Source organism: Pleurodeles waltl, chromosome 5 (genome assembly GCF_031143425.1).
Source record: "Pleurodeles waltl isolate 20211129_DDA chromosome 5, aPleWal1.hap1.20221129, whole genome shotgun sequence".
Classification (NCBI taxonomy): Eukaryota; Metazoa; Chordata; class Amphibia; order Caudata; family Salamandridae; genus Pleurodeles; species Pleurodeles waltl.
The window spans coordinates 464465363-464486396 of record NC_090444.1 but is presented as its reverse complement, the minus strand read 5'-3'; the positions used below and the strand labels follow the sequence as shown (position 1 = coordinate 464486396).

At 45.1% G+C, this 21034-nt stretch overlaps 2 protein-coding genes across 3 annotated transcripts in view; one reads left to right on the top strand and one right to left on the bottom strand.

The window, feature by feature from the left end:
* Positions 1-14968, bottom strand: part of LOC138295763 (uncharacterized) — a 460809-nt gene extending 445841 nt beyond the window's left edge. The window contains exon 1 of one of the 2 annotated variants that reach the window (XM_069234273.1): positions 14403-14968. In XM_069234273.1, the coding sequence (XP_069090374.1) occupies positions 14403-14564 (162 nt within the window). In that variant the 5' untranslated portion in view covers positions 14565-14968. The remainder of the gene's footprint in view (positions 1-14402) is intronic. The other variant, XM_069234274.1, reaches the window with a different exon arrangement.
* A 12-nt stretch (positions 14969-14980) lies between these two features.
* Positions 14981-21034, top strand: part of C1D (C1D nuclear receptor corepressor) — a 90661-nt gene continuing 84607 nt past the window's right edge. The window contains exon 1 of the mRNA XM_069234275.1: positions 14981-15240. The gene's annotated coding sequence lies outside the window, so the exon portion shown is untranslated. The remainder of the gene's footprint in view (positions 15241-21034) is intronic.

Here is a 21034-nt window from a genome sequence, read left to right as displayed (position 1 = left end):
AGCTTTGTCACCTTTTTCAACAACCACAACGGGCCCCAATCTTAAGCAACCCACCGACATAGAGCCCCACTTCAGGTCTAGCTTGCTACAACTCAACGAGGACCACTTTTGCCTCGATAAAAGTTTCTGAGTCAAAAGGTAATTCTCTGACCGGGACCAACCTAGTCCTTGTATCCTAAAACGTACTTTTGTCCTGGTCTAGCAACATCTGTTGCCTGCAGTTATCACTTTGTTCTTTTTGGCATTATTTTTATTTAAAGTTTAAAAAAATCATATTTTTGAACCCCGTTATTAAATTTTCATTATTTATATGTCATTAAGCTCCTTAAAATATTCTCTATTTTTATAAATTGTAGCGTGATTTGTTATTGTGTTGTGTTTGACTTTTTAACTGTTTTGGTACTTCTAAATAATTTGCATATTTTCTGAAGTTAAGCCTGTCCGCTCTGTGCCATAGCTACAAGGGGTTGAGCTCAAGTTTAAGATACTGAAACTTTTACTGGACCTAAGAAGAATAGTACCATTATTACTTGTAGCGGACTACCATCCTCACCAAGTAATAATCCAGTTTCTCACACTTCTCTGATTGTATCTCTCAAGCTTTGACCCTGTTGAGAGAATTAATTTAATCCCCTTTAAGAGATATAGGGGGTCATTCCAACCCTGGCGGTCCACGGAAGCACCGCCAACAGGCTGGCGGTGCTTCCCTGCCCATTCTGACCGCGGCGGTAAAGCCGCGGTCAGAAAAGGGGATCCGGCGGTTTCCTGCCAAATTTCCCCTGTCTGGGCTGAATCTCCATGGTGGCGCTGCAAGCAGCGCCGCCATGGAGATTCCGACCCCCTTCCCGCCACCCTGTTTCTGGCGGTTTTTACCGCCATGAACAGGATGGCGGGAACGGGTGTCGTGGGGCCCCCTAACAGGGCCCCAGCATGTTTTCACTGTCTGCATAGCAGACAGTGAAAATCGAGACGGGTGCAACTGCACCCGTCGCACCCCTGCAACACCACCGGCTCCATTCGGAGCCGGCTTCTATGTTGCAGGGCCTTTCCCGCTGGGCCGGCGGGCGCTCCTTTGGAAGGCGCCCGCCGGCCCAGCGTGAAAGCCAGAATGGCCTCCGCGGTCTTTTGACCGCGGAGCGGCCAAATGGCGGTGACCGCATGGCGGGCGGCTACTGCCGCCCGCCGCGGTCAGAATGACCGCCATAATCTCTTCCAGCAACCTCAGCTAATTTACAACATTCCAAACAACTCTGAGACACTCTTGCTCAATTCTTCTTCAACAACGTGAAGCAAATACATAACATTCAGGCTGAAAAAATGTACTAAACTTTTCTATGACAACTTACAACAGCCAAACTGTAATTACCTTTAACTCTTGCACTACGATCTTGATGCCCCAGTTACAAGCTGTGTCCGACTGGCTTATGGCCAGCTAAATTCATTCAACTTCTTTTCTATTTCCTCAAACCTCAATTACTAGGCTTGTTTAACTGTTCTTTATGGCTCAGCATTTTCCCTAGCGCATTGAAAAACTGTCACTGTCAAATTAGCTTTAAAAAAAACCACCCATAAGCCACAAGGCTTAAAAAACTTTTGACCATTTTCCCATTTATCATTCTTTGGTGAGCTTCTGGAAAAACTGGCTTGTAAACAGCCCTAGTAATTTGTTGAGGACAAACTTTTGGATACCTTCTAAGCATGATTGTGGACAGAACACAGTGCAGACCTGGTGACCATATTGGTTTTCAATGATCTTCGTCGCCTGGCTGATAATGAGGGTGTTGGGGCACTGGTTCATTTAGACCTATTGTTGGACCTGGTCCTTTTTGCAGGGTCATCCCCAAATTTTTTGCCCCCTTTCTCCTATTTTTTCTGACCAGTTTTATTGGCTTTAGGACTCGGGGCACTTTGTAAATTGTGTGTGTAATTGGCTTTTCCATGATTGGCATATTTGATTTACTAGTAAGTCCCTAGCAAAGTGCACTAGAGGTGGCCAGGGCCTGTAAATCAAATGCTACTAGTGGGTCAGCAGTACTGGTTGTGCCACCCACACGAGTAGCCTGTAAACATGGCTCAGACCTGCCACTGCAGTGTCTGTGTGTGCAGTTTTAAACTGCCAATTCAACCTGGCAAGTGTCCCCACTTGGCAGGCCCACACCTTTCCTTTCCTTTTCCTTTTGCTTAATTCCTTCCCGGCCAGGCCTTTTCCCCCTCAGATGGCAAGCCTTTTTGGGGCTATTTGGGGTAGTTCGTGCTTAGGCCCTCATAACGTTTTGTCCACATAACCTACACATGCCAAATGTTTGTCCTTTTTTCCCCAACATCCTAGGGATTCTAAAGGTACCCAGAGTTTGTGGGTTCCCCTGGAGGAGACCAAGAAATTAGCCAAAATACAGCTACAATTTTGTTCTATACAGAAACACGGGAAGAAAATGCTGCAGGAGAAAGCATGTGTTTTTTTCCCTGAAAATGGCATCAACAAAGATTTTGTGGTGCTAAAATCACCATCGTCCCAGTTTGCAGGAAAAGGCAGACTTGAATCAGAAAACCACATTTTTCAAGACAATTTTGGCATTTTACTGGGACATACCCAATTTTTACTATTTTTTGTGCTTTCAGCCTCCTTCCAGTTAGTGACAGAAATGGATGTAAATGCAATGCTGGATCCTGGGCAGCTACACATTTCTGAACAGTAGACAAAATTCTGAATTCAGCAAGGGGTCATTTGTGTAGATCATTCAAAGTTTTCCTACAGAAAGTAACAGCTAAAATAAAAACATATTTAAGTTGATGTGAAAAAAGGGCCATTTCTGTCCACATTTTCTTCTATAACTTTTTCCAGTTATGGCAGATTTTTTAAATCAATATACTGGTATGTCTGATGGACTCTTCTGGTTGTGGGGATATATGATGTTTGTAGGTTCATCAAGAACTCTAGTTACCCAGAGCCAATAAATGAGCTGTGCCTCGCAATGGGTTTTCATTGTATACCGGGTATAAAGCAATTCATTTGGTGAAATGTAAAGAGTGAAAAATAGGTATCAAGGAAACCTTTGTATTTCCAAAATGGGCTCAAGATAAGGTGTTGAGAAGCAGTGGTTATTTGCACATCTCTGAATTCCGGGGTCCCCATACTAGCATGTGAATTACAGGGCATTTTTCAAATAGACTTCTTTTTTTACACACTGTCTTACATTTGGAAGGAAAAGAATGTAGAGAAAGACAAGGGGCAATAACACTTGTTCTTCCATTCTGTGATCCCACAAGTCTCCCGATAAAAATGGTACAACACTGTCTGTAGCACTAGTGCCTGTTACAGGAAACGTAACATGGACACATCACATTTTTACATTGAAATCTGACTTGTTTTTTGGAAAGTGCCTAGCAGTGGATTTTAACCTCTAGCTCAGCCGGCAACTAGGGAAGCCTAGCAAACCTGTGCATTTTTTAAAACTAGAGGGTGGGGGGAATCCAGGATGGGGTGACTTGTGGGGCTCTCACCAGGTTCTGTTACCCAGAATCCTTTGCAAACCTCAAAATTCGGCTTAAAAAACACTTTTTCTTCACATTTTGGTGATACAAAGTTCTGGAATCCAAGAGGAGCCACAAACTTCCCTCCACCCAGCACTCCCCCCAAGTCTCCCGATAAAAATGGTACCTCACTTGTGTGGGTAGGTCTAGTGCCCACGACAGGAAATGCCCCAAAACACTACCTGGACACATCAAAATTATCAATTACAAAACTACCTGTTTTTGCAGTTGAAGGGGGCACCTGCGTTTTTGGTCCTGGGCACAGCAGCCATCTAGTGAAACCTACCAAACCCAGACAGCTCTGAAAACTAGACACCTGAGGGAGTCCAGGGTGGTGAACCTCAAATTTGACAAAACAAAAATCACGTTTTCCCCACATTTCTGGGTGGGATCACCGCACCTGTACAAATTTCCTACCACCCAACGTTCCCCTCAGTCTCCTGATAAAAATGATACCTCACTTGTGTAGGAGGGCCAAGTCCCTGTGACAGGGAAGAGCCAATAACATGTCAAAATTGAGGGGGAACTAAAGCGGGTCCAAAAGGGCAGTTTGGAAAAAAAGGTTTTTAGGCCGACAAGTGGCGTAGAATTTTTATTGGTATAGATGCAACAATGCTGGGTGGTAGGAATTTTGTGGATTCCTGCAGATTCCGGATGGTTCCATCACAAAAATGTGGGAAAAATGTAAAGTCTGCAGGGCATTGTGGATAAGAAAATGCTGTGGGGTACATGTGAAGCACACCACCCTGGACTCACCCAGATGTTTAGTTTTCAGATGTGCCTAGGTCTCATAGATTTTTCTAGATGGCAGCGTCCCAAATTCCAAAAAGTGCAGCCTTCACCATTCCAAGTGGGACGATTATTAGCCAAGCTCTCATGGCCCAGATGTAAAATCAAAATAATCAAATGTCCTCTTGCTTGCTGTTGGTATAACATCTTTTAGTGTGCGGGGGAGATCTGAAAGACTGTTACCCTTTTCAGTTGGGATGGGGTTATGCCCCTATTGGTTGGTAGCCACCACCCCACTATTTTTGGCCCCTCTGGGCTGTGGATCGGGGGTAACTGCGCCATATGGCCACCAGTAGGCAGAACAACTTTGTCCCCATTTATTTGGAGTGGGGGTATGGCCCCCACCCTCTTTTGTAAAACAAAAATTCTTCCCTGTTGTCTAGTGGGCTTTCTGCCCCACTTGGGGGCAAATAGGCCGGGCAGATAGGCCTTAAACAATAGGCCAATCTGCTCCCAAGGGGGGGCAGAAATGGCCAACAGTGATGTGCCCCCATGGGGAGCGGCCCTTGCCCAAGGGGCTTTCCCCACCCCAACAAAACCCCACACCAATCCCTGGTGCCTAAAAGGTTTCTGCCCCCCCCAGGGGCAGATGGGCCTAGTAGAAATAGGCCCAAGTGGGGCAAAAATAGCCTAAAAGAATTGCTCCCGAGGGGAGCAACCATTGCTCAAGGGACCGCTCTCCTTGCGTGAAATTGGTGCAAAAAAAAAAAAATCTCTGCTGTCTAGTGGTTTCTGCCCACCTTGGGGGCAGATTGGCCTAATAAAAATAGGCCGATCTGCCCCCAAGGGCCTTAAAAAAGTGAACCATCCCCCACCCATGCCAGGGGAACGACCCTTGCCTTAGGGGTTGCTCCCCTTGTGTGAAATTGGCATAAAAGAAAAAAATCCCTGTTGTCTAGTGGTTTCTGCCCCCTTTGGGGGCAGATTGGCCTAATAAAAATAGGCGGATCTGAAATGGCCTAAACTAAATTTGCCCCCAGGAGAGCAACCCTTGCCTAAGCGGTCGCTCCCCCCTTGTAAAAAAAAAAAATACAAATAAAAATTAGCCCTGGTGCCTAGCCGGCCTAATTAAAATAGGCTGATCTGCCCCAAGGGGGACAGAAAAGGCCTTATAAAAAAATGTCCCCCTTTGGGAGCGACTCTTGCCCAAGGGGCCGCTCCCCCCATGTGTTTACTATGCGATCGTGTTGCAGGAATGCTCAGAGAGACATGAAAGGAAAGAAAAAGCCTTTCCTTTCATGCCTCTCTGATCCCCCCCACCCCGAATGGAAGAGAAACTAAAGCTTTTCTCTTCCGATCGCGATGGGGTTGACCTCTGATGCGCACTGATGTCATCAGACGTCACTGGGGGGGGGCTGGGGTTGGGGGGTCAGAGGTTGCAGGGGAAGCGCTTCCCCTGCCATCCCTGCCCAGGGGAGGGAGGTGGGTGGCCCACGGGGAGAGTACTAGCTCTCACCCCGTGGGCCGGGTGCAGGACGAACTGGTCTTGTCCTCGGCACACAAGCACACGAGCGCCATTGCTGAGGACGTAAGCAGCTCGTCCCGGTACCCAAGGGGATAAACCATTCTATGACTCTGCCTGCTTGTGTATTCCCTCTGTCTGGGTCAGACTGACAGCTGGGCTGTTTGTGAATCCCCTCTAGACAGTAACACAAAGGGAGCTGGGGTGTATCCAGATTGGCCATCTGAGTTTAGAGTGAAGGGAGGAGTGGTAACTTACACCTGAATGGGCTGTGCCTGCCTTCACACAATGCAGTCTCCAACCCCCTGGTGTGAGTCTGGAGCCAGGCCTTGGGAAGGCAGGATCTAGTGAACAACAGAGACTTTCCTTTGAAGTTTGCCTACTTCAAAGGCAGAAAGGGGTTTAAGTAGTGGACCCAAAAGCACAGATTTTTAGATTACTTCTGGAATCAAGAGGAACCTCTGTAAAGGAGAAGAGCTGGAGGAGGAGTACTGCCCCTTTACCTGTGACTGTGCTTTGCTGGGTTGGCCTGCAGTTGCTGCTTCTGCCTGAGAGAGGACAAGGACTGGACTTTGTGGTATATTCTTGCTTGTGAAGAATCTCCAAGGGCTTGGATTGAGCTTGCCTCCCGTTCTGAAGTCTCAGGGCCATCAAAGACTTCCTCTGCCAGCATCTGGACTGTCTGCTGAGACTCCTGCCCTGCCAAGTGGTGCCCTATCCAGTCCCTGGGCCCTTGAGAGGTGAAGTTGGCAGAACAAAGACTGAAATCCAATCACAGAACACCGTGCGGGGAAAATTTAGAAGCACTGCCTGCAACGCGGCTGAAAAACAAAGCGCCACCCACTTTGCAGTTAAATCGACACCCTACCTGGATCGCGGCAAGGACAATGACGCAACATCCATTTGCAGGTGCTGATAACAATGCAAACCCCCTGCAGCGCGGTTTTCCAACACTGTGCGGACGGATTCCTCAAGCATCATCGCTGAGACCCTATTTCTAACACCTGCCAACAGCCTTCAATACCACAAAACATTCCAGCCTTAAAATGGCTAGATAAAGTGGGATGGGGATGGCCTGCTAAGTCATTAATCAGATTACATCATTTCTACCTGACTGTCAGCATATTGCTAAGTTACCACCTTTTCATTCCACACCTGTGCAACTGAACTGTGTTGTCCCACAGCGGCAATCCTCAAATTAGCCTGTCCGACCCATGTGCAAATACGAAGCTTGCACAAGATGGAAAGACTTTGACCAATTGCCTTACTTTAACACACTATTAGATATCTTCTAACTTTCTGAAGATTAATCATCCAAAATTGATATGCAGCTAAGGCCCAAAGCCTCTCCTTACTGGTTCATGATCTTCTGGCCTTTATGTATGCAACCTCCTTCATCCATACCTAAGGATATATAAAGGCTGGGCATCCATCTCAACACCAATCTATTGCTCGAAACAGAAGTGACAAAGTGTCCTGTATGTTTTCTGGCGAACTCAACATCATGAAGAAACTTTTACCTTGCATCAACAGGCACTGGCACATGCCAGTAGTCAAAGTCTTGATTCAATACAAGTTGGATTACACAAAGGCCACATATTTAGCTTTCCCTGAAAAACTACTTCATAGACTTCAACACACGCAAAATGCTGCTGCCTGTCTTATATATGGCATCTCAAGACATGGCAGGATATTACTACTCCTAAGAACCATGCATAGGCTACCGCTCAATCTATACTTGAATTCAAATCCCTTATGATTCTATATAAAACCTTACACCACCATACATATAGTCAGGTATGGATAGTGTTTAGGGTTACAAAGGTGTTTATAGCGTTCAGGGACGAGTTGAGTTTCGGGGTCGAGAGAGGCTTTAGTTGTCAGGGATGGGTGGAGTTTAGGGTGGTGAGGGGTTTTAGAGTTCAGGGATGAGTAGACTTAAGAGGTGGTGAGGAGTTTTAGGGTTAAGGGATGGGTAGAGTGTAAGGGTGATAAGGAGTTTTTATGTGTCATGGGTGGGTGAAGTTTAGATGCAGTGATGGGTCTTTAGCCGTCAGGGATTAGTGGAGTTTCGGGTGGTGAGTGTTTTCTAGGGTTCAGGCATGGATGGAGGTTTGGTGTAAAGAGGTGTTAATAGGGGATCCAGTAAGTGCTTTAAAAGCATCCCAAGTAATTGCTTTTCAGGTCAGCATATCTAAATCCGAAGTAATGTCCCATGAGGGAAAAGCTCCATGTAAAAGCATCTGTCAAAATGACATACAACCTCTTTTTGCGAGGCCCAAGGGAGTAGACTCCCTCTCTTAGGCCTTGCAATAGAAGACCATATCTAAGAGTCCCAGGAAAGAGGAGCCAGTTGCATATCAATTGTGCAATGGGTTCAGGTGCAAGCATAATTAGAGGGATATGTGTTCATGTTACCACCAGGCCACAGTGTCACTGAAATTGCTACTCTAAGGACAGCTACGCCCCTCAGAGAAGCTTCTTATTCTAGGCCTCACAGCCATTATCCAGTGCTGTGAGAACCATGGGTGGAGGCTCCCTCGTTTGGGCCTTGCAGTACTGGACCACAGCTGCAAGACATAGGGGAGGAGGGGCCTTTGTTAGACTCCCCAGCTCTTGATCATGTCTGCAAGGGGAAAGAGAGAGGGGGCCAGTGTCATTTTAAGGGGCCATGGCCTCTGATGCAAGCAAATGATGCTGGACCGTAAACCACAGCCATCATTTGGTTGTATTGTGTCCCTAAAAATGATGCCAACATACTTGCTGCACAAGTGATAGCTACAGCCCTGAGAGAGGCTCCATCCCATATGCCTATGCCGTCCATGGGCTGAAACGCCCATGGACGGGTGCCCCCTCCCCTGAGCACCCAGCCATGGCTGTGAGGTCCAGGTGAGGAAGGGCCTCTCATAGGCCTTGCAATGCAACATTTCTGTGATATCATTGAGGAGAGGCTTATACCATATCAATGGCACCATGTTGCAAAGTGAAAGCGCCCCCAGACCCACGTTCACTGGCAGCACAGTATAATAGTCATAATTTGTGGACACTGGGCACCTAATTCCTGAAACCTAGTGCCACTGCACCTGCTGTACTATTGATAGATACCTCCCTGACATGGACCCATGCACACTGTCATGATGTAAAGCTATAAGGCAACTCCAGTTCACCCCGGGGAGGGGCAATCACTCCTAAACCTTGTAGAGCGACACCATAATTACCAGGTCTAGGAAAGGGGTGCCCACTCCTCTGGGCCTCACACCGATGGTATAGTGATACAAAGCCCCGGGGAAGGGTGTCAAGGGTAGGGTAGCCCTCTTGTTACCTCACATAAAAGCCACTTCACATCACCAAAGTCAATTAGGATCTAGTACTTATGTCCCATATGAAACTTGTAAAAACACGTCAGGGACCAGTAGTGGCTTATAGACAGCTTAGATTTCCACCACCAGTGAGTATTTTTATGACAGAGTCCTGTGGTACAAACATGACTCACTTGGGAAAATTAGGAATCACTTCATGGAAACAACAAAAGAGTACACTGAAGATCTTTACAGTGCCCTGGGTGTGTTATCATAGGTGTGCTCCTGTGAGGGCAAGAAAGACGGAACTGTAAAAGCCTAATTTGTTTGTGTCTCAGTTATCATGGAAGGGTAGTGTTATGTTCACTATTGTTAGAAATGGGGTCTTTGGTTGGCAGTCAGGTTACCCCCCTGTCCAAGCAAGGACCCTCACTCTGGTCAGGGTAAAGGAGAATCACCCTCAGCTAACCTCCGCTCCCCCCCCCCCTTGGTAGCTTGGCACAAGCAGGCAGGCTTAACTTCAGAGTGCTAGGTGTAAAGTATTTGTTCCAACACACACAGTAACTTAATGAAAACACTACAAAATGACACATCACAGGTTTAGAAAACTAGAAAATATTTATCCAAACAAAACTAGATCAAAATTACAAAAATCCAACACACACAAGTCAAGTTATTAATTAAAAAGCAAAAAGAGTCTAAAATCCTTGAGAAAACAGGTAAAACACTGTTAGCATTGAAAAGTACCTAGGTAGCGTCAAAATAACACGCACTGGCGAGCATGCGTTGAAAAAGGTAAGCGGTGCATCGATTTCTCAACCGCAAGCGAGACCGTGTGTCATTTCTCCTTCTCCGGTTGGGTTGGTGTGCGTCGTTTTTCCTCCCTGCAGGGGAGCGATGCGTCAATCCGGGCAGCACTCGGGTCCGGGCAGGCATTGCGTAGTTTTTCCGCACCCAGCAAGGTTTGTGTCGAAAATCCTGCCGCACGGTATCAGCAAAACTGAGCAATGTGGGTTGCGACGTTAACAGCCTCCGTCAGAGGGTGTTGCGCATCGCTCTTCCAACTACGTGCGTTGATTTTCCAGCATGATGCCAGTGGGGCATTGATTTCTGCCGCAAAGCTGCCAGTGCGTTGTTTTTCAGCTGCGTCTCAGAAGGTGCGTCAATATTTTCCCTGCACAGTGGTCTGTGCGTGCTTTTCAGTCTTGGTCTGCCAGCTTCACCTTCCAAGGCCCCAAAAACTGGATAGGGCACCACTTGGCAGGGCAGGACAGGAGTTTCAGCAGAGAGTCCAGGTGCTGGCAGGAGAAGTCTTTGATGGCCCTGAGACTTCAACAACAGGAGGCAAGCTCAGAACCAGCCCATGGAGATTTCTTCACAAGCATGAATGCACAACAAAGTCCAGTCTTTGTCTACTTGCACAGGCAGAAGCAGAAACTGCAGGATAGCTCCACAAAGCACAGTCACAGGCTGGGCAGCACTTCTCCTCATCTCTTCTCCAGGCAGAGGTTCCTCTTGATGTCCAGAAGTGATCTCTAATCAGTGGTTTTGGGTGCCCTTCTTATAACATTTTGGCCTTTGAAGTAGGCTTATTTCAAAGGAAAGTCTCTCTTGTTTGTGAAATCCTGCCTTGCCCAGGCCAGGCCTCTGACACACACCAGGGGGTTGGAGACTGCATTGTGTGAGGGCAGGCACAGCCCTTTCAGGTTTAAGTGACCACTCCTCTCTCCCTTCCTAGCACAGATGGCTCATCAGGATATGCAGGCTACACCCCTGCTCCCTTTGTGTCACTGTCTAGAGAGAGGTGCAAACAGTCCAACTGTCAAACTGACCCAGACAGGGAATCCATAAACAGGCAGAGTCACAAAATGGTTTAAGCAAGAAAATGCTCACTTTCTAAAAGTGGTATTTTCAAACACACAATCTTAAAACCAACTTTACTAAAAGATGTATTTTTAAATTGTAAGCTCAGACACCCCAAACTCCACATGTCTATCTGCTCCCAAACCAAAGGGAATCTACGCTTTAATCATTTTTAAAGGTAGCCCCCATGTTAACGTATGAGAGAGATAGGCCGTGCAACAGTGAAAACCGAATTTGGCAGCATTTTTTATAAAAATGGACTGGATTACCTGGGTGAGGGGTGACGTGCCCAGTCACATTGAATATTCACCAAAATGAAATACAGTATTATATCTATTTGGGTCTACTAATTTACCAAGCTGCTTGACCCTGGGCAAATAAAACTCTCTTTGTGCTTCGGTCACCTGAACATACAATTTGTCAGCACTTGGAAACAGGCTTAATAGAAGAAATAAGCTCCAGGGCATACTCCCAAGACGGTTCACCTGCATGTTTTTCTTTCTAATATTCAAAACTATTTGCATCTCATTAGCTGAATGTTCTCCTAAAGCTGCATGGTGCGGGCCCCTCCTCTGCTCCAGCTCCTATGATGTAGTCCCTCCCCAGCCATCTAAGAGCACCTCTTTTACAGCTCAGAAAGGGCGGAAAAAACAGAGAGCTGCTTGTTGGTTGAGAGGGTTAAAAGTGGCTAGGCACCAAAATGCCTCTAAGCAGACAGCAGGATGGGATCTCTGATTGCCCAGCAAACCTGCAGGATGTGTATTGTTGCATTTGGGCCCAGGGGACGGGGCCCCCACCTCTAGGGCTTGTAGCACTCCACCATAGCTGCAAGGTCCAGGTTAGAGGGACCCCCCTATCTGGGATCCAATTGCAATGAGATAATGAGGTGTTTTGAGTGAAATGCAGTCCACATAGCTAGGTTGGGTAGCCCTCGCTGAGCACTGGTGCATGTGTGACCTTTGATCCCAGTAAGCCCCAGCTCCCATGAGGCCTGGAGAATCTCAGTTGCCATGATTCTTGAAGTGTACAATCTCCAGTTTTCAATCAACTCACCCTGTATAAAAGGATTGAGTAACTATCTCTTGATCTTGCACGGAATTTGGGTGTATGCCTATCCAACTCAGGATTGGTTAGGAGTGCAAGGGACTTGGAGGTTCTGATGAAATCTGCACATCTTGTGAAACAGGTGAGACATGTCAACCTAGAATAGGCAAAATTGCTCAGTAAATAGCTCTTTGCGTCATGTTATGTTTTAGCTAGATTGTAGGGACCTTATTATTAAAGATTTGGGCTAGGGTTCCCAGGAGATTTTTTTTTATGTTTTCTGCCCTAAGAACATAGAGAATATCAAAGTGCTCCCTCCCACTGCAAGGTTGAGCCCACCAGGTGGTGAATACCTCCGCAAGTGAGGGCCCGATGATGAAGCATGATAATGATTAGCATGTTGGTACGGGTTCAACAAGAACATATGTAGTGTGCCTGGTGTGCACTAGGAGAAGCCCATAGTAACTGCTTGATATCAGTTCAGGGAACCAGAGGGCCTTTCCCACATAAATGTTTCCCTCCCTTCCTTCTCACTGGTTTCAGTATTTTAGGTGAAAGACCTGTGTATGCCATAGTTATATTGGACGTTTTTGCACAGTAGCCTGAAGTTAAGTTTGTTACACAGGTCAATGAGAGAAATGACCAAGTTCTTGGGAGAAGTATTCACGTGAGAAGGGGTTCCTGGTGAAAGTTTGAAGGATAATGGAGTGTCTCATATGACAGAGGGGCATTCCTGAAGCACTTTGGAAGTAAACACATGTCAAATGTCTGTTTACTATCTGTAAGGAAATGGTATAGTGTAAAGATGGAATTGTGTAATGAAGGAGAGTTTGCACCTTACCCTCAGAGAGGGTAGAAACTGGAAAGAGTAAGTGAGAAACATGATTTTGGCCTATCATACTACTCCATGTAGTGACAAATGAAAAGAACACAATTTATAAAATGTGTGGAAGAGTGGCTGGAACTAAATTAAGAATGTTGTGGATGAAGCAGCATAACACTACTGTTTCTGCAAACAACAAAGTTACTAAGAACAAATGTGAGTTGAAAGTTGGTGTTGTTGTGCTGGTCAAACCGCTAAAGTGATGTTCCTGGTTCTCAAGCTTGTTACTGGTGGAAAAAGTGTGAAGATATGATGAGGGTTTTATCGTACTGTAACATATGGAATAAATCCAAGATGGTAAGAGTTCCAATGGCACCTGGTGACTCAAACAAAATCTCAGCATTGCATACTATATATGGAATTTCAGAAAGGATTAGAAAGCATGGATGAAAAACATGCCCTGTAGATATTTTCCTCCACCTATGTGGAAGAGTGGTTATATCTAAATTTGTAGAGTGCAAATAGTAAGCTTATTGTTGTAATAGTTAAACATGTATGCAGTGTGTTACATTGTTTTTCCTTTTTTGTTCCATTTTTATATTTTTATGCAGCCTATGTATTGTTTTGTTATATGGCTCTCATAGACAGTCTCTATCGATTACACCAGATTCTAAATCTGGTAATTCACTGCTCTGAGGTAGCAACAGTTGATAACAAAACTCGTTACCCACTGTTGCTATGTCATAAAGTCCTTCCATCCAGGCTGACAGAGATCTCTGAGAGCATGTCAGAGCTGTTTGTCTGCTTTGACTGAAAGCAGTAATCACGGCTTCAAGAAAGAGAAGGCAGGAAAGGGGGCTCTGGCCAAAAGAAGCATGCTAATAACAGGGCTTTGTATTAAGATGAAAAAATGAGCAGCAATAAACCACTCTGTGATGGTTCATCCCTAACATATTTTGCCATTTATGTCCAAGCTGGGAGCATGTGCCAAAGAGGAGGGACTCCAAATACTCTTCAAAACCCCCACCTCCCACTTCTAATAATCACATTGTGGATACTTTTACGTTAGTAAGGCTTGCCTGACCAGAAACGTATGTTTGCCATGAACTGAACTGCAATGTTTAAGTAGGTGTTGACATATTCAAACACTTCCCTTTTAATATAATAATTGTGAAAAATTTGGAGGTGGTGGCCTAATTGTTTCTTTTCACTGGGGGCACGACAATAAAAAGTTTAAAGACACAGAGAGGACAGTGGCTACACAGTAAGGTGAAATTAACAGCGTTGTGCAATTCTTCCCAATTTATACTCAAAATTTCAACATGTGACCCAGGCCCCTTCAATAATTTTGTAAACTTGGCTCCCATGGTAGCGCATTCTGGTGTACTTCGTCTATGCCAACTGCCAACATTTATAAAGAAGAATGTTAAAAACCAACCCATTGCAATGGATCGTGGGGAATTTTTTAAATGAAAAACTTTTTTAAAAAGTTGTCAAAAAGATTAAGAGTGAATTTGAGGCCAATAAGGCAGAGCGACCGGGTGTACTCTGTGATCTTTTAGGTGTATTGCTGAATGCGGCGCGGACTCACACGGATGTTGTACGAGGCCCCAGTATCGCTAGTCTGAACGGTTAGGCTGATGCTCTGTACGGCGCTGCTCACGCTCGCTTTGTACTTCGTGATGTCGGATTTGAAGGCAGGCTCCAGTTTACCGGATGAGATAGCTAGTTTGTCCAGATCACAGTTATTCATGGCTGCAGGTTTTGGCTGTAATCCTGCGAGACGACTGAGCTTAACTAAATTCTGCTAGAAGTGTGGTTTTGTGTCTGTACTCTCAAGACGCCGTTTCCCTGGGAACTGACCTGTCAGTAGTCGGAGTAGCAGCAGAGACTCGTCCTCGAGCCTAAATCTGACAGGACACATAGCCTGCGCATATGCAAAAGCAACGGACGTAAGGAAGAGAAAGGAAGCGGAGACAAGAGCCGAATGCTAGAGTGAGATAGGGTCCCGAACTCGTTACAATTTAGAAATCGAGGTGAAAATGACTAACTGCCCATACTGTACACCTTTAGACAGATACATCCAGAGTCAATATGGCCGATAATCTCGCGAGATTACATGTAAAACGGCACGATCTCTGTGATTTCCCTTATGCCCAACGTGATATCACCCTTTCCAAGATGGCTCCAAAAAGTGTCGCAAAGCGATGGTGCACGGCAGTCTGCTAGACACACTTTAATACCCTCGGAGGCTCTTGGAAAGGTTTGTTTCCGTGAAGTGTTGTTGTTTTAATGAATGTTCTCTGTGTTACTGAGCCACTTGCCGTAAAGTGAAGAAGATGAAGTAGAAGACTTGAACAACTGATTTCCTTGCTTCTGAACGTTAACTTCTGGAGCACGCGGAGGAGCTGCAGGACAGATCGTAAACGGTACGTTTCGTAAAATACATAGCTGTAAAGCTTTGGGTATTATTATATAGGTAGGATAATTATTGTTAATGCAATGTGTCTGTGGTTTGATGTTTGGTGGTCTCACGTGTGTACGTAGCTCTCCATTGGAAGCAGAGTAATAAGACAGCGAATAATAACTCAGAACTACTCTCCACGCCGTAAGTACTGAGTTAGGTGTATCGATGGCCTTTGTAAACGCGTCTTACGTGTAAAGTATTAATTGTGTCATACTTGTAAAGTAGTAATTGCTCCATATGTCAATGGGCTTATATTAGCTTTTAATAAACGATGAATGAATACATGCATTAGATAAATAGCAGTCTTATAGCAAAGGCTTTTGGTTGCACACTCGGTGACTGGAGTACCCTAACATTTTGGTTGTCTTTACATAGCGGATGTCCTAAATAAACACTAGATTCATTTTTGTGCACCTCCTATGTGCTAGTGTATTAGGCACCACACATTGCCAAATAACAGTTCTATAGATTCATGTTGTCGCTGTATATTGTAATATTTCTAACTGTTGCATTGTGGTTGTTGAATTCATTTTTTTCACTTGTCAGTATGCAATCTCCTATCTTTAGAATAAATGATTTGGGTTTTCATTTTTTTTTCTTCCTTGGAATTGTAGCCTAAAATGTTTAGTTAATGCTCGTTACATTGCACCACTGACACCATTATCTGGCATGAGATGTAGGTCAACTATGCACGACCACCCCTTTTTTAGGGCTCGTATGCGTGAGTGCATTCCCTCTCGTTTGCGAGAGATATTGTCTTGAAAAATGGGCTTGGTGCTCACCCATTTCTTAGCATTTGTGGGCTTCATGTCCCTTTCGTATGCTACCGTCTAATTGGTCAGTGCGAGCTATTGTTCCCTTCCTCTTCTTACTGCAGGAGCACAGATCAAGCATTGATTATTCCAAATTTATTAAGGTCCTCCCGCTGCTGGTGGTGTGATTGAGCGTTTTTTTGCTTTCTTCTCCTCTTCCCACCTGTCCCCTATCCATGTTGCTTCTTTTTCTTACCTCCCATCATTGTTGCTTCTTATTCTGCACCACTTCTCTACCTTCTGTCCCAGTTTCTTCTTCACCCGTTCTGTTTCTTCTGTACCCCCACTAGTTCCCACCACCCTTCCTCCCTTTCTTCTCTTCCACCAGCCCTGTCCCAGTTTCATCTATCATCTGGAACCCCGTCCTTGTTCCCTCACCCCACAGACAGCAAGGAGAAAAGTGCTATGACGCAGCCAGCACTGGCTGATTCATAACTTTGTTTTTTTAATGTTATGCTCTTCACATCCACCCGCCCTCCCGTTCACCACCCCACCTGATTGCCAAAGCCAATAGCTCACGCCTAGGCGAGCCCTGTCGACATTACAAAGGCTTGTTTTTATTGTAGCTTTTTGTTTACAATTAAAATGTAATACCACAATAAGCAGAAATTATTGTTTAAAAAGACTGAGTTGAAATGCTCTCACCTTGCATACATGCTGAGATGATTGAAGTTCCCCGAGGCTAGCCTCCTATCATTATACAGTCAGTACATCTGTTCAGGCTTGGATTGTTGTCCGGTTCCTGATGCCTATTTACTTAAGTTGGGGTTTTTGGTTTATTCAATCATAGTTTCCTTTGCCTCATTCTCATTGCATATCATGTCTTAATCTGGTGTCTGACACAAAGATGAGAGTAAGAACTGGCTTGTGCATTGTTAAAAATATGGGTTTGGGAAAAATCCCTTTTAATGGTGAATAACTTAGGAAATGTCATTATCCTTAGTCCCTAATGTCCTCGTCACAGTAATAATCCCTACATTCCATGTCCTCATCACAGTCATTTACTTGTGAGGTGATCCCACCTCCTTCACAGTAACAAAATCAGGAAGTAAGAGTCAGCTTGGCATAAACCGCACCCCTTATGGGTGGTTTAAGTTACGGCCAGTCCCACCACACTTCTTGATTTTGTTCCTGTCTCATGATTGAGGCTGGGGAGTAGGAGCTCGGATCGCTGCCTGGTGAGGGTTCTCCATTGACGAGAGGTATTCTGCTCCTTGCAGGGCTATGGCAGGGTGAGTCTGCCCATCGAGGCAGAGTTGCCAACACACAGAAGATATTTGTGGTCTCTTCTGGTTGTTGGGTATGGGATTCCCTTTTCCCCTAAAGCTTGGCATTTTAGGAAAATGGATTTTACTTTTGGAGATCTGACCTATGCAGTCGTAAAGGCAGACACTCACCCAAAGGATGCAGGTTAGCCAAATTTAGGCATCAGTTGCTTTTACGTGAGCGTGACTGGTACATTCTTTTATTTTAAAGATTTGATTCGCTTACACTCACATGACCACTGAAAGTAGTGTCTTGAGCGGAGCATGTGTGGGTCATCAGGCCAGAAATACACATGCTTTTGGGTTTTTTGTTTTCCAGCTCTCATTTTTGACTATATTTAAGAGAGCCTGGGAGTAAGTAAATTCTCCACATGATCCTGGCATAATTCTGGGGACGTCAAAAGTGTTGCTTTGCATTACTTATTTGTTTCCTACTTTGGTGAGATGAAGAGAAACAGGAAGTCTGGACATCTAGACTTATCCTCTGCATGTGGGGACTCTAAATCCAGATCTCTCACTAGAAAAAGATCCAGATGGTCTACAGATCCAGAGGGAGATAACTCCTTTCATGAGAGGGTGAACAAGATTCTTTTGGATACCCTGGTGGGTTTACAAGACATAATTGAAAAGTGGATATGTCATCTGGGAGATATGATGATGATGATGGAGAACAATATACTTGAGCAACTGAGTTAAAGGGCAAATGCATTGAAAAAGACAGATTCTGTCCAGGGTACAGATGAATATGGGGTTTCGGTCAACTGAGATTACCTCTACTTCAACGGAGGCAGTGTTAAAGCAGTTTGTAAAATCGCAAACTCCCGCCTTACCTATCCCATCAGCATGTATCATATGTGGTATTTAGAGAATGAAAACATCCAGACAAGATCATATTCCTAATTTTAAGCCCAAACTATAGCCTTTGAGGGACATTTAAAAGAAATTTATAAAATCTATGCCAGTGGGTTCGTTGGTGGCTAGCTTACTATGTCCCACATTAATGGCAGAAGAAAATCTGATTAAATACACCACAGATAAAGACTGATTTGGCTTTGAAAAGGCTTATACAGGACCGACCTGGCAATGCAAGCAGGAATTTATGAAGCATACACCAGTTAGCCAATGCTAGCTGACTTTGATGAGCTATATAAAGTGTTTTAGGAGGGGAGAAGAATGCTCAGCCCTTGTGGAAAGTCTGTAACCACAAGCTGAGTTAATGTCGGTTACCTCTCTCAATGTGATACAAGCAGCAGCAATGAACGATATCTGGAAGAAGAAATGCTTTCGTCAGAGGCTAGCACATGGATTAATGCATACAAGAATGCTGCCCTTCGACTTCCATGGGGGCACTAAGCTGTTTGGCCCTGAGATGGGATGAGAAATTGCATAGAATATTTAAAGAAAAAAACTAATTATTTAGATAGTCTGTCTGCAATATCCGCTTTGTTGGACCTGGCCCTTTTTGCAGGATTGTACCCAAATGTTTTGCCTTCTTCCTCCTATTTGTTTCTGACCTGTTTTTGTTAGCTTTTGGACTCTTGGCACTTTACGACTGCTACCAATGCTAAAGTGCACGTGCTTGCTGTCTAAAATGTATCTGTGATTGTTTTCTCCATGATTGGCATATTTGATTTACTAGTACGTCTCTAGCACAGTGTACAGTGTGTGCCCAGGTGCTGTAAATCAAATGCTACTAGTGGGCCTGCAGCACTGATTGTGCCACCCACATGAGTAGCCCTGCAAACATGCCTCACGCCTGGCGTTGCAGTGTGTGTGCAGTTTTAAACTGGCATGTCATCCCGGCAAGTGGGTGCACTTGCCAGGACCAAACCTTCCCTTTTATTCGCTGTAAGTCACCCCTAAGGTAGGCCCACTGCAGCTCCATGGGCAGGGTGCAGTATTTAAAGGGTATGACCTGTATTTGTGTGTTTTACATGCCCTGAATGTAAATACTGCTAATTTTGTTTTTCAGTACTGCAAGACCCATCTCTTCCATATGGTAACAATGGGATTGCCTTGAAATATCTTTAGTGTAATTTCCCATTGGGAGCAGATAGAGATAAGGAGTTTGGGGTATCTGATTTTACAACTTAAAAATACATCTTTTGATGAAGTTGTTTTTTGAATTGTGAGTTTGAAAATGCCACTTTTAGAAAGTGTGCATTTTCTTGCCTAACCATTCTGTTCCTCTGCCTGTCTGCTGAATACACTTCTGGGTCAGGATGACAGTTGGGCTCTGTGTGAATTCACTCTGGACAGTCACATAAAGAGAGCTGAGCAGTGCCCTGCTTTCCAGATGTATCTTCCTGAGCTAGAGTGGTGGGAGGAGTGGACACATGCACCTGAATAGGGCTCTGGCCTATCCTCTCACAAAGCAGTCACCAACCCCCTGGAGTGTGTCTGGGGGCAGGGAAAGGCAGAATCTTGTGCACTGCAAAAACTTCTCTTTGAAGTTTGCCTACTTCAAAGGCAGAAATGGGTGTAAATACAGGACCTCTGACACCTCAAAGTTAGAACACTTCTGGGCTGAGGACATTCTGCTACGAAGAAGAGCTGGATGCTGTAGAAGGGATTGCCACTTTGCTTGTTGCTTTGTTGTGGTGTCCTGCTGCTTCTGTCCAAGGAGTGAAAGGAATGGACTGTGCTTTCTACATCCTGCTTCCAAGGTTCTCCAATGGCATAAGTTGAGCTTGCCCCCTGTTAAGAAGTCTTGGGGCTATCAAAGACTTCACCTGGGATCTCTTGCTGAGAGTCCCGACTTGCCAGTGTGCCAAATCCAATCCCTGGGCCATTGGAAGTGAGTTCTGGTGACCTTAAGGAGAAAATCCACGCATCAACTCCCAGTGCCACTGTAAATCGATGCATCACTGGAAGGATCCGACGCATCACCTGCACCGCCTCTGCAGAAACAACGCTGTGCCTGCTTCAGTGCTGTAGACCAACACAGCATGTCTACATTTTCCACGCATTGCCCCAAGGTGCCAATTACTTTGACACTGCATTGCAGTAGGGAACACATCACCTCACCTGACAGCAAGGAACCGATGCATCACTTGCTTTTCAGGCACCTCACCTCCTCTGCACCTGTTCTTGTCTTTGATTTTTCACACATTTACGGTGCTTTGCCCTACAAACAAACACATCCATTGATTTCTATGGACTAAACTTGCATAAACGTTTGACTTGTGTATGTAGAAATGTTGTCATTTGGGTCTTGTTTTACTCAGATAAATATTGGCTATTTTTAGCTAAACTGGTGTGGTGAACTTCTTTGATGTTTTCAGTGTGTGTGTATATATTCACACACTTAACACATTGCCTCTGAGATAAGCCTGACTGCTTGAGCCAAGCTACCAAGGGGGTGAGCAGGGGTTACCTTAGCTGTGTGAGTCCCTTGCCCTAACTAGAGTGAGGGTCCCTACTTGGACAGGGTGCAAACCATTGCCAACTACAGACCCCATTTCTAACACGCGTCATATTTCTAATAGTTCTTTGACGGGGTAGACCAAGTGGCCTTTTTTGTTGGCCTGTTTTCGGAGAGTGGTTAGCACTCTAGTTGCTGCTGGCTTTTCCTTTCTGCTTCTGGCCCAGGCCTTCTTGAAACTTTCGTCGCACATGAGTATTTGGGTCACTTAAGTATGTTAGAACGACTTTTTAAAAATGTTAACATATGCTGCAC